This window comes from Amblyomma maculatum, chromosome 10 (assembly GCF_055883805.1).
Source record: "Amblyomma maculatum isolate TAMU_Amacu chromosome 10, ASM5588380v1, whole genome shotgun sequence".
Lineage (NCBI taxonomy): Eukaryota > Metazoa > Arthropoda > Arachnida > Ixodida > Ixodidae > Amblyomma > Amblyomma maculatum.
The window spans coordinates 92925033-92938163 of record NC_139353.1 but is presented as its reverse complement, the minus strand read 5'-3'; the positions used below and the strand labels follow the sequence as shown (position 1 = coordinate 92938163).

The 13131-nt window shown below is 40.3% G+C and overlaps 1 protein-coding gene across 1 annotated transcript; it reads right to left on the bottom strand.

The window, feature by feature from the left end:
* Window positions 1-218: 218 nt before the first annotated feature.
* On the bottom strand, window positions 219-12077 carry LOC146177032 (uncharacterized). Its single transcript, XM_084581077.1, has 3 exons — window positions 11974-12077; window positions 7853-8148; window positions 219-495 (listed from the first exon to the last, which is right to left on the bottom strand). The coding sequence occupies exons 1-3, from the start codon at window positions 12056-12058 to the stop codon at window positions 244-246; spliced, it is 633 nt and encodes a 210-aa protein (XP_084437203.1). The 5' UTR covers window positions 12059-12077; the 3' UTR covers window positions 219-243.
* Between the last annotated feature and the right edge of the window lie 1054 nt (window positions 12078-13131).

The following is a 13131-nucleotide window of genomic DNA, read 5'->3' as shown; positions in this document are numbered from 1 at the left end:
CAACGGAACCTTATAATGCGAGTGCTTGTAATGTGGTCAGCAAGCAACGGACCATGGGAAACTTCATTGGTCGTAATCTCAAAGACCACCTTACATTATTTTGTCCCTTAAGCAGCATTACTGTTTCTCCAAAACGGCACCTTCTCTTTTTCCACAAATACAAGAAAAAACTTTCATTTATTTGCATCTTTATATGTTGACAGAGCAAGTAGACAAGTACAGAGCGGCAGTGAGTGCTTTGCTCTACTGTGGAGGGTGGCTTGAGACGAAGAAATGGCCATCCATGCGGAAAATGGCGCTCCAAACCTTCTCCACGTGATATTTCATAAAGTAACTAACATATTTCACAAACTTCTTGATACCTTGAGGAACTCCGGTCAAATGAAATTTACTGTCTTCGACGATGTCGGCATGGATTTTGGAGAGGACCAAGTTAGTGGAATCCTCGGCTGTCGGCAGAACTTTGAAGATGAGCCGCAGCTGTTTGGCGTTCCCCTTAAGAAAAATGACAAGCACAACCGGAATGAGCAAATACAACATTAACAGAAGGTATTTCGCTTTTGTTTCAAGCAGTAAAGAGTAACACATATAGACTTTATATGCAAATAATGATTAAGCAGATAGGCAACTGTTACTGTCTCAACATGTTTAATAATTTTCATCAACAAGCGTGAGAGCTTTTGTCTCATAGTGAAAATGTTAGTTTTGGAAAATGATCTGACAAGCTGTGCCCACTTCTAACTAGCATCTGGTCTTCATAACATTATTTTAATTATATTTCAAGACTAATGCAGCGAAAATTATCTAGGCACTTTCTGCAAAACGAACGTTCGCTTCCGTGCTATGTGCCTCGCACATCTTCAAATTCAAATGTACTAAGCGTAGACCAAGGCCTTTTCTATTGAGTGCTCTCAGGCCATCCAGAGCGGTCAACAACGCCTTAATGTTGAGTACACAGAAAGTATCCAACTCCTACTTAAGGCATATTTTCTTCCATTTTAAGGCCTTCGACTTCTGAGCCAAACTATTAGACCTTCCTTCACCCTGCGAAAACTGTATTGCGCGGAAGCACCTGTCGGACTCCAATTGCTATTGCTTCGAACAGTAATTGTTATTTGTGCCGCAGGAGAGCAACCGCACTTTCCGCACGCCAGGAATCTAACGAGTTTATGCGTTGTTTGAAAGCATACGCGAGCTCTTCACTATGCGCCAACAGGACAAAGGAGAGCTAAAGTTACTGAAAAGCCCTTCTATAAAGTCGCAGATATCAAGACCATTCGGTATTTCTTTTCTTACGAGAGCGCCTTTATCGTCGGCAATTGTAACTTTTAATAATAATAAATAATAATATTAATAATAATGATGATTTTATTAATAATCATAATATATTTTTATTTCCATCACCGTAATCAATGGAGGAGGTGGGAATAAAAGCGATTACCTCTTGACAAGGTTCCCACCTCGTTTACAGCAAGTGAGCTGTGGCATGCAGCGGGACATCTTTCAATAGCAAACAAAGGTGCTTCACAGATGCACTGATAGCGTCACTCGCAGATAGCGACAAAGAGGCACCGCTAACTAAGCGCTTGATTTGACAAACTCGGCTTCCGTAAAGACGCTTTTACGCGGAGCGTAAACCGCTCGTGCGGTCAATGTTCTCAGACGTTCTCGAATGTTGAATATTCTCGGACATTGTGGGAAACTGTCGCAAGTGCGCAGATTGTGGCAGGAACAATGTAGCCCTGTAATTGACCGAGAAATAATGGGTAATGAATGCTTAGTGTTATGGGTGATTGGTGGCTACCTAATAATAAGGCATAGCTGACTTATTACTTATATTATTAAATAACAAACAATTATAGCGTCAGAAATAATAAAATACGAAAATGAAAATGGGAGTACAAATAAAATATAAATATAAAAAAGCGAAGAGCATAAGAAGTAAGAATGCTATGCTATGCGTCGCAGTGCGTCGAAGCTGGAAAAGGTAGACGAAGCGAAAGAACACAGATTGTCATGTCTAATCTTAAATCGAAGCTCGAAGACATTCCTAACTTTTTTAGTACCTGTGAAAGAGTCCAGAAAAGGACGATTCAATCTGATTAGTAATATAAAGTCAACGACGAAACTGTAGTCAATCACTAAGGCAACGCGAGGTGATTGCCTATAATGGAAATCATTGCACGTATGCGCCGGCTATATACAGTCTCCGGAGCAAGCAGCATCACTGTAGGAGGGAGGTAGAGGCAGCCTCCAGAGCAGAGCTGGTGTGCTAGGTGCGATGAATGAAATGACGCAAGTTTTCGCCAAAAGGATTGAATGCCGCGCCGGGTATGCGTCACTCAACTTCGACGGCTCTACTCTTGATTTGGTGACACGCAACTCCCTAGAACTGAAAAATTTCCACATCCGTTTTCTCTGCAGTGATGCACCAATGATCCTCTCCCTGCGGTCACATTGTCAAGGGCCACAACAAATATCCATGCTTCTTTCTGGATGGGGTTTCTTTAGTTCCAAGCGCGTGGTGAACAACACAATGTGTTGAACTTTGTGTTCAACACAATGTGTTCAGTTTCGTTACAAATTTATAAAATGCATGGCGAGCGGCTGCCTTATACGGGACATTCATATGTGACTTCTTGGAGTGAAACAGTACTCCGGGAAGGCTTTTAGCCGATTCAAGCAGCAATACTGACTGAAGAGGGATTGGGCTTGACACGATAACGTGCAACGAAGGTTGCACCCATGCTAAACACGTTTCTGCAAAATAAGAGTTTTATTAGAGTTGTGTACTCGGCATCTAAAAGAAAAATAAAAAACTTACAAGGCGATATAAAGACAGCTAGCTGCTTACGTTCTAGATAATGAATGCAATGAAAACCCCCTATCGAAGTTAAAATTATTCTACATATGGGCATCAAAGTGGGGAAGCATAAATAATAATTACACGCAAGAAAGTCGAATTCCTGTCAAGGCATGTTTAATTACGGAATCATTTGGGGCACTTCCACGTTCACTAACTATGGGTACATTTAAATGGTCTCTTCTCTTTTGCTGCTTAGGACAGGATAATTTTACAAACTTGATCACTTTTAGGCTTTACTCAGGATTTCCTAGAAAATAAAAATTGCTGTATGTTCCTGAAATGCACGGCGTCTTACGTTTTCTGCCTACATGTATGAGTAAAAGCAGTTAATATAAAGTAAAAAATTGTTAGTCGCTTGCAGTCACTTCTACAAGTCGTTGTATATTTGCACCCTTGGGAAAATTGGACTCAGCTGTAAAACTGAATATGAGCGGTGAGGAAAATGAATTCTTTTATTATATGGGGCTACATTGTGAATAATTTCACAAAAAAAATCACTAATGATAAACAAGTAGCACGGGCGATTTAAATGGCTTATCAGTCTACCACGGTCAGCAGTTTTGTGCTTAATACTACGTCGAAGGAGGACAACTACTCTGCATTACACAATATGCTGCATCATCGCTTTGAAATGACACCGGGAAAATTTAAAGGGCAGAGAAAAGAAATGGACTGATCAAAATGTTTGCACTGAGTCGCTTCTATTCAGTACTGCTCCCCTGCTTTACTGGCGAGAGGTTCATTAGAAATTCGTCCTTGCAAAATGTTCCGTTCCTGTAGTGTATTCCTGGTATCGAAATACATTGCGATATAAATATCCGTAAATAGGGCTAGAATGCCAGATTAAACACAACAGAAAGTCATAAAAACTTGAGGAAGGTGCTGAATGTTGACTCCATATTTCTTCTTTCTCCTAATGATTCTCAAATTCACTGGACACACAGGCTATATTAGGTGCTCATAAAGAGTATACAAAAACGCGAAATTACGAGCATTTCCACCGTATGATGATTTCTTTTGCATCACCTTTAGAAATATGGCACATAAACTTGATTATGTACGCTAGAGGTGAATAAAGTATCCGAAATCAAAATTTCTTATGTTCCAAAAATCCTCAAGAATATTGAGAAATACTGCTGCGTTCTTAGATATCACTGTAAATAAGAGGTTCTCTTTCTCTCTCTCTCTCTACCTATTGTGATCTTACTAACCCGCTATTGAACAATCTAAGCTTCAGACATGTAGCAATACCTTCCTTTTACCGTTTGTCCTGTACTCGCCGCAAGAATATTAAAGCACCATTGAGAACGTGGGCAGGAAGTATATGATAATCAAAAACAGTAAACTACAAGGACTCAATGGTAATATGCAGATAGACTGGTAGCTATGGCGACATTCAAGAGCAATAGGCTCATAATTAACTTCATTTTGAATGATAGCGTTGGTTATGAATGTTTAAATATAGTGTTCAGACGACTAGTAAGCAACATGGGAACAAAAAAAGCTCTTCCTTTTGTAATCGGGTTTAACCGAGAATCAAAATTGAAGTATATATTAAATACGCTTCCAATGAATTTGCCTTCATCAGGGACAATATTCTACGTCAAAGTTCGGGCATTATTTTCGAAAACGAAGTACAAACAATAGATAAGCTTGTCCTGTGATCGCGATATTGAGTTCGACAACCACTGATCTAATTAAAAATATCGTGGAGTGCTGCGTTACTTTGACAAATATTTTCCCACCTTGCCTTGAGTGAAAAAAAAAAAAATACTGTTCCTGCAATGGCTGCCAATATAGGTTTTCACGATATAGGATAGGCTAGTCACTGTGAACCTATTTTGTAAAAATAAAACACGTCGTGCTTTCTTATGCGATGAGTGAAGCTGACTCAGAGTTTTAATTTTGTTCAAATACCAGACACAGCAGCAGAAAAAAAAAGTAACAAAAGAAATTAATAAGTCGAAAAAACAAAAAAGCTGTTTTCCCCAGCCTTTTTTTTTCGCAGAGTAGTCTTATGTACTATTTTTCAAAGTTTTTCACAAGGCAAAGAAGCCTATCAGTGTATTTGAGTGTTGCAAAAACATAGGTTATGCCACCTACGTAAATCTGAATTTTAGAGATTTCACATTCGTGAGACATGTTCAGCTACCGGTTATGCAGTGAGATGGTCCTCTGGAAGAAGGTAATTTACTCAGAACGTGAATTTGAAATTTGTTTTCGATTGTCAGTCGCAATACGTATTACTTCAAACCACTAAATAATTTTTTATCACTGCTTTGGAAGACATAGGCCAGAAAAAATGATCACGAAAAATGTTTGTCTTTTGGAGCATTTAATCTCACTTTGTCTTCGTCCCGATGGGTTGAATTCTTATCAACAGCAGATATACCGAAAGAATTACGCATTTCAGGCTGGTTGTTTTGAGGGGGGCTCGACAGCGTATATAAAACTGTGGTACAGCACACGATAACAGAACAAGTGTTTAGGCGAAATCTTTTAGAACTGCCTTATACTTAGAGAAAATGTAATAAACGTGTTTCAGTTTCCGCAGCATACTTTCACTCCCTACAAATGTAATTTACTAAAAAAACTCTTCTGATAATATTTGTGTTCCAACTGCCGCTAATGTTTTCAACACTGTGCAGGGATTCGTGTGAGTGGGAAAATAAAACCTCAAAACAAGGCGATGTAACATCAGTTTCAAAACTGACATAGACGTTGATTTTCAAATCTCTGCAGGACAAGAAAATCTGGGACTATTTCCCATAAAAGTACAGATCAGATCCTAAGCGACGCGAAGGAAGATCGGTGGAAACGGCACCTCCGCTGGTTACGTGCTGTAACGGCTACGGCCCCTCGTTCCATATTCCTGTTTTTATGTCCCATGGTATGCATTTAGGTTCCTTTCGCCGATTTAAAAAATAATACCCATTTCACAATCCCTGCTCTTTCTCCGCTAAAAGCTGCGATTCAAAAGAATGCATATAGTTTATGCAGTGAGACCTGTTATCTCAGCTCATATTCTAGGAACTTCTAGTGATACTCATTGCCACATATCATCACTAATTTTGCTCCGAAGAGCGCTTCCTACTCGTCTTGGGTGCCAAGTTTTTGGTTTTGCGAATCAGCAATGATTGCTCGAGATTGTTGTAATAAGCACATATAGTTGTCGATGACGGCGAGTGATCACGCAGAGGTGACTACATGAACAAAGTGCCTGCAAACTCTCATCTCTTGAACTTTCTGTCAACGTACATTCTAGTCATGATGACTTACTTGTGCAGCCTTTGTCAAACATTAACAGCCCGAGGGTTTACTTTTAAGCCGTATGTTAGGACTTAATCGTGGAAGTTATGCCAGTGGAGAGGGTAGGACAGGAAATCTTCTTGCTTTAAGCAAGTTTGGAAACCTGGGAATGCGTTACGAGCCACATAGCATGGCTAAGAAGCAGACCCTCTGGGCTCCAAAATTTCGACTAAGGGTGCACATAGGACGGTATTCGCAGCATTTTACCGGACGTAGGCCGCTTTAGCAGTGATCAAAATAACATATTGTACAATTCTTAACTGATCAGCCAGGACACGTTTTACAACACTGAAAAATTTTATTCTTGTGACTGCACGAACATTTTTTTAAGTGGTGAGAGATGCTTTTTTCAATTAGATGTGAGAAAAAAAATGCTAGTTTTTCCTCTGTTCAGCGATCAACTAATGTAATGATCCCCCTGAAAGTGACTGCCTGATTTCCGATTCGAAATGAAAGTATATATAAGCCTATAGCCTCGTCAATCAGCGTGTAAATGTCGATGCAACCTAATTCTGCTAAAAATGAAACGTAAGATGACGCCGATTGCTTTATTTTCTAGTTTTGCACAAGTTTCTATCCTATTCTATCCAGTGGATGCATTAGCAACGTATTAAACTGGTAGCCGATTTTCCAACGTAAAACTTAGTTTTGAATTTTACTGTATGTGTTACTAACACAGCATAGCTGGTCTACCTTCAGAAGTACAGCAAAAAAAAAAAATATCAATTTTCTCTGTAAGCGTTGTTTCTAATCAGGAGAAAATAACATGCCGACAAGTGCAACTGTCAAATTGATTACGGCTTAATCTGGCGGAAAATATAGCGGGATTACGTTCGCACTCATACTGGTTTTTAAACTTCTCATGTAATTAGCTGAAACAGTACTGCAAGTTCTTTGTGTGAATGAACTGAAAATACCGCTCACATTCCATAGCAGTAATGAAGAAGATTTATTTATATTAGCAAATACTGTTATAGCCTTTAATGCAAATCTAAGTATCTGTTCATGATGAATCCAGTCAGAAATATCCTGACAGTAGCCTTTGCCATAAAGGAACCAAATCCACGCACACCCATGTAGGCGTTTGCCTGACACCTTCAAGGTAATGCTACTACCCCTTCCTCGTTTCTCCTTTCATGGGGTCTCGTAATCGCAGAGAAATTTGTACCATTTCCTGTAAAACTGCGAGGGCGTAGAGAACCTAGTAAAAGCAAGAACTGCCTTACGCCATGCGTTATTCTCGATGAAATACTGCGCAAAACAGCCAGATATTATTAATAATCTCAAAATGTTCATATGTGCAACAGTTTCTCTTAATAACGAGCAAAAGCTAGTTGAATAAATTGGTAAGCATTACACACATTCACAAAATATGGCACGTCAAAACATTCGGATGATGGAGTAGGTTCCAAGAGGAAACAAAAATGGTCATGGAGCGACAGCGGCTCAGGGCACATATCGATAAGGCTGCTAGAATAATGCTGCCGCCATTTCTGGGCAATAACTTGATAGCATATTTTAGGTGAAAGGCATGTGCCCATCGCCGTAATGACGATGACAACAAGCGCTGTTGATGAGTATACGAAACCTTCAGGGTTTTCGCAAAGCTTCATTCATCCCTCGCCCACACATAAAATTTTGTGTACTGATAATGTCGGCAGAAATGCACATTCTTACCTTCACCACCATTTGCCCAGCTATACCACCGCAAATTTTCCAGTCCATTTCGACGACCAGGGGCTCATGAGCGATAGCTGTGACCTCTATGAAGCTATCCTTTCCTGTGCAGTACGTGTAGTAAGGCTTGTAAGTCCACAAGGAGCCCAGACCGTAAAGATGGGGTGGTGAGAGCTCCAGGCCTCCAGACCTGGTTTGGGCATAAATGTCTGGAAGGGTGACGTTGTTGGGAATGTGCCGCAGATAGGACTTTATGTTCTCATTCCAATCAGCTTCGGGAGCTCCTGGACAGAGGCCTGCGTGCGTGAAGAAGATATTAAACTTTCTTTAGTGGCAGTTCTCTCTACGCAGAACTCTCTTCATAAATGCTAAGAATCGAAGACGTGAGGACAGCGGGGGAAATTATCCGTATATTGATATATATGTTATATATTCATTATTATTAATAAATATGAACAGTTATATATTTATTATCTCTATCCGTGTAACGGCGCCTCACGCTTCAGCTGCTCTGATGCGAAGACAGCTGGACTGCCTTCGCAGAGTGAGAAGCTATATGTGCTCTAGTTAAACAGTTCCAAAATGCCATGATTTAAAAGAAGTTGTTTAAGGGATGGTTAGTTTCCAGCTTCAGACGGCAATATTTTATCGCAATCCAAACACCTACACAGGAGACAAAGAAAGACACGAAAAGAAATTCGGTCAAAATTTCATGAAACTTTTGATTCAGAAGGTGAATTAGTAATAGGATTAAGAGATAAATAAAGACGTTTCGCCTCGACTTCGTGTCCGCATATTTTCCCCGTTATGAACTAGTTTGTTTTTGTTACTTGTATTTTTCCCATTGCCCTCCTCCCCCCGAAGAGGAGTGGCCATCGTGTGAAGTCTAGTTGTATTCGGTGTATTTATATTTTTCAACTTTTTCGTGGTATGTGAACGCGCGCAGTCGCCACTCTTTGTGCACAGTTTTACCGAACGATATGTGAGAGTGCATAGGAAAACGCCTCTTTAAACACCAGTTGGAATGTATAGAAACCATACTAAGGAATTATGGTCCGATGAAATTCTACTAAGAAGAAAAAAGGTTATCATACAGCCACATATACTCCTCAGCAGCTATTCTGAATCCAAATTGCAATAACGAAGAGGATATCGGTAAATACTATGCCTGTAGTGTTGCCGATCACCACTCCATATACGCGCTATTGAGCTACAGCAAACAAAAACGTATTTTTTTGTTTTTGGCCAGTAAGAACTGTAATTTCAGTTCCCGTATAAAAAATTCCGTATTTGGTTTTCCAAGAAATGTTTTCACACTGAGAGGCGAGGCCAGTTCAGGAAACTAATGGTACTTGTCCAATAAAATTACTCAATGACTAATATGAGCAGATTTATTTAGACAGCGAAAAGTATCCTGTGCTTTTGTTCAAGAAGATTTCCCGCATTTCTGCAGCACGCGTGGGTAACAATACAAAACATCTCAGTGATAATTTCTTAGTGATTCTTTCGCAGCTGGTTTCCTCATTTTCTTGCTTTACGGCCTCACGTAGTCCTAGCATAAATGTCAAACTTAACAGTTCCAAATTTAAAGGAGATCACTTTGACGCAGCGACTCCAAAACGACCTGATAGAACTGCAAAAAAAAAAGTCTTATAAGTTTCTTCGCAACATCTTAGCACAGTTGAAAATAATGTGTTTGTTAGGCTTTGATTGAGCGCATTGTTTGGCAGCCTGTACATACATAAGTTAGTCTAGAGCCCGCATTAGAGACTCGATTTCATTTCAATCGGACGTGACAGTTCTTGAGTAAACATATTATTTTGCGTAGTGTATGAGGTCTTTCAGTTCGAAGCCGTCGCCGTACCTTGGTTTCGGCTGCGAATTAGTCAGCAGCTTTTGAAATTGTTCTTAGACAGACAGCAAAATAGGAGGCCTCTATTTCGCCGATTTGCGCTCTGTAATTTTGGGGAATGGGATGGGCGATTGGAGTTTAAAACAAACACTGTAACTGATTGAATGATGATCTTTAAAAATATTGAAATGCGATAAAAAGAAAAACAAATAATTTAAAAATTAAAAATAGTGAGGACACAGGAAATAAAAGGTAAGAAAATAACGATAATAAGAGCTAAAATGTGCCAATAATTGCGCCATAGTCTGTTGTGGGAAACACATAGCGTTTTATTCCGGTTAAAGCTAGTTCTCCGAGCGTAAGCAAACTTAAGGATAGCTACACAGTAATACTGGCTTTTCCATTCTATTCGAGCGTCTCAATTTTCGTCGGTCTCGGTCCAACTCCTATGAGGCCTTCTCTTTGCTTCTGCTTCTCGATGTATTTATATTAACTGGATGATCTGACTCAGACTGATGGCTGCGCCGACGCGTTGCCGCACTCGGCCGGCACACACCTCACTCAGGGCAAGTCTGAGCAACCAAGCGCCGTGGTACCACAGTCACATGTTACCAAAGCGGGGAGACTCCATGCGCACGTTCAGTACTATCACTCGATGGCCCCGGGTGACTGTACGGGCGATGATGAGGAGAGGGTCGAGGGCAGCAGCTATACGCGCTACGACACGATACGGGCAAGTGAATTACATTCGAAATTGCTGTGCTGAGCTACATATTTGATGTCGGGTAGCCGTCATGCCTGTTCGTCGTAATTTATGAAACATCAACGTTCAACATTCTTGAAAAAGCCCATGAAGCAAACAAACGCACGCTATTGCGTTCAATATTAAGGCAAAGCTGAAGGGTCCTCCTTATTCTTTTATTTCTGTAACTTTAGGTTTTAGGCTGTGTATTTGTGTGCATTAAGAAGAGGAATCTTAGCTATGCTTCTTTTGCACTTTTTCTACCATGCAGAAATGTGCCTATAATGCAATGATACATACTGTTCTGCATATTAATGCGACAGCATTGCTTTGCTAGGTTCACAGATTTCTGTCCGCAGGCCGCGTTCGCAAAATCGTGTCCGCCGGAATAGTGAGTACTTGCGTAGTGGCCGACATCTATTAGTGATGTCAATCGATAGAGGGTACCGTAATGTTGCTGCCAAAAAATATTTAGTCCAATAAGTTAATTAGGCAGTTATATTCAGGCCGCAAATTTAAAAGTTTTCCGCGGCACTTGTGAGTAATTGAGAAGTTAGAGGTTAATGACTGGTGTCAAACGATGGCGGGCGACGTAGTGTTGGGTCCAAAAAATTAATTAGGCCAATACGTTAATCAGGTAAGTAATTAGAGCCAAAACCCAAAAAATCATGTCCGAAGCGGTTGTTAATAATTGAGAAGGGGTGAGGCTAAAAAGTAGAGTCACTCAATAGAGGGTCACATAAAGTTTGTATGAAAACATAATTAGGCCGATAGGTTAACTAGGCAATTGTTTAGAGGCGAAATATGTAAAAGTAAAGGCGAAAATGTTTTTATTAGCCACATTTGAAAGTACCAAATTCTAAAATAGAAAATTAAATCAGTCCATTGAAGTGATGCCAAGGATTCGACATCACGCAACCTGATTTTGAGCGAAAAATGGCATAGGAAGGAACTGACGCGCAATTTGAAAGTACAAAACACTAAAATGGGTAAACACGATGTGAAATAATGTGACATCAAGAATGTGTAGTCACGACACCGGGAGTAGAGCCAGAAACGGGCATATAAAAAGATTGGCGCGCAAATTGAAACTACCAAACTAAAGTGGGTAAACACGAATTGAAATAATGTGACGTAGAGGATGTGACGTCATGCAACCGGAAAGAGAGCCGAAAAAAAGGGCACAGGAAGGAATTGGCGCCCAATTTAAAAGTACCAAAGATTGAAATGCGTAAGCAAGAAGTGAATTAGGCAGCTAGAAGCTGCCAACAGCAGCACCCGTGCTTTCGCATTACTCCAATGCAGATTCTGCAGGGCTCTTTATTTTGTTTGCTTCGTCTCTGGAGTTTATATGCGATGTTTTTTTTGTGGTTAGAAGCATTGATGTGCTTAATTCAATTGTATTTCACCCACTTTTTAGTAGTCTTTTGATCGAAATAAATGTAGATGTCAGAATTATTATTGGTTCAGTGAACGTTCAACAACCGAAGGAAATAAAAGGACTCCCCTTTCGGCACCCTCACTTACCTGCAGATAGTGTGAATGGATGTTCATCGCCCTTAGTAAGATGCAGTGCAACAAGGGTTATAAGAAGTGCTATCTTTCCGGTCATTTTGGCAGAATGTTGGCTGTCTTCTAAAAAAAAAAAATATTGTATTTAGACATTCAGGGATACAATGTGGTTTATTATATATGGCTCCGGCAACGAACAGTAGTTATAAGGTAATGCGAAAAATTGATGGAGTTGCAGCGGAAGTGCCCACATTCTTCGACTGCTTAGGCGGCCAACGCAGGACAACTGCTATTCCTGTGTACCGTGCTCATAACCGAGGACAACTGGCATACTTTCTACAAGCATGCTCTACTTCGTTCACATATGCTTCGTGGCCAGAGTTTTAATAATGCCTTTTTCGGCTTCATTATTTTCATCACGAATGAGCTAGAAAAATTTCCTATTGTTTGCCGGATATATCGTCATGACCTCCGCTTTTTTGGTTGGGTTTATACTTTTCACACCTAAACTAAACAACACAATCAAATGTAGCACATTATTTCCTCTGGTAGTGTTCCAGCCTATCATGTTTCTGAAAAGTACCCTCTCCTAGGCTTTCTTTTCCAGCATTGTACTAAGGCAACTCTAAATAAAGAAGAACTTGCGGTGGTGGAGGTTTTCTATGCTTTATTAGAATTACAGTCAAGGGTGTGCGTAACTTATCATCCATGAAAGTAAGACTATACTGTTTTTGCTGTGCATAATACGTGGTTCTTTAACGAACATTTTGCTGGTGCTTCCTCAAGGACGATTCTTCTGATAGGTATCTTTTTTTTTGCGTAGCGTTCCGTGGCAAAAAATTTTGTAAAACTAAGGGGGTAATGGCTTCCGCGACAACTAAATTTATTATAGATTCAAAGGCCCCAAGCATCAGTTATATGCAAAACTGCAAAATCAGAGCTGTGGCGACATCTACGCTTCGTTGTTCCCCACATTGCCAACTTCACCAGGGAGAAGCCTGCTCACTTTTCCAGCTGCGATTTGCAACAGTGCTTTATACTACATCTGATTCCTTATTATTGCATGTGGTGCGCCCGGCAATGCAAGCCTTACTGGCAAAGCACGGCGACGGTCAGAGCAGGGATTCCAAGTTTGAAAATGCCTCGTCTGCAAGGCTGCTGCAGAAATCAGCG

What these genes read in the sequence shown, in the direction of transcription:
- LOC146177032 (XM_084581077.1), bottom strand. Translation starts at nt 12,058, where the DNA reads ATGACCGGAAAGATAGCACTTCTTATAACCCTTGTTGCACTGCATCTT. An exon ending in TCCATTCACACTATCTGCAG is followed by an intron (nt 8,149 to 11,973) that starts GTAAGTGAGGGT and finishes TCACGCACGCAG; the next exon opens with GCCTCTGTCCAGGAGCTCCC. An exon ending in CTGGGCAAATGGTGGTGAAG is followed by an intron (nt 496 to 7,852) that starts GTAAGAATGTGC and finishes ATTTTTCTTAAG; the next exon opens with GGGAACGCCAAACAGCTGCG.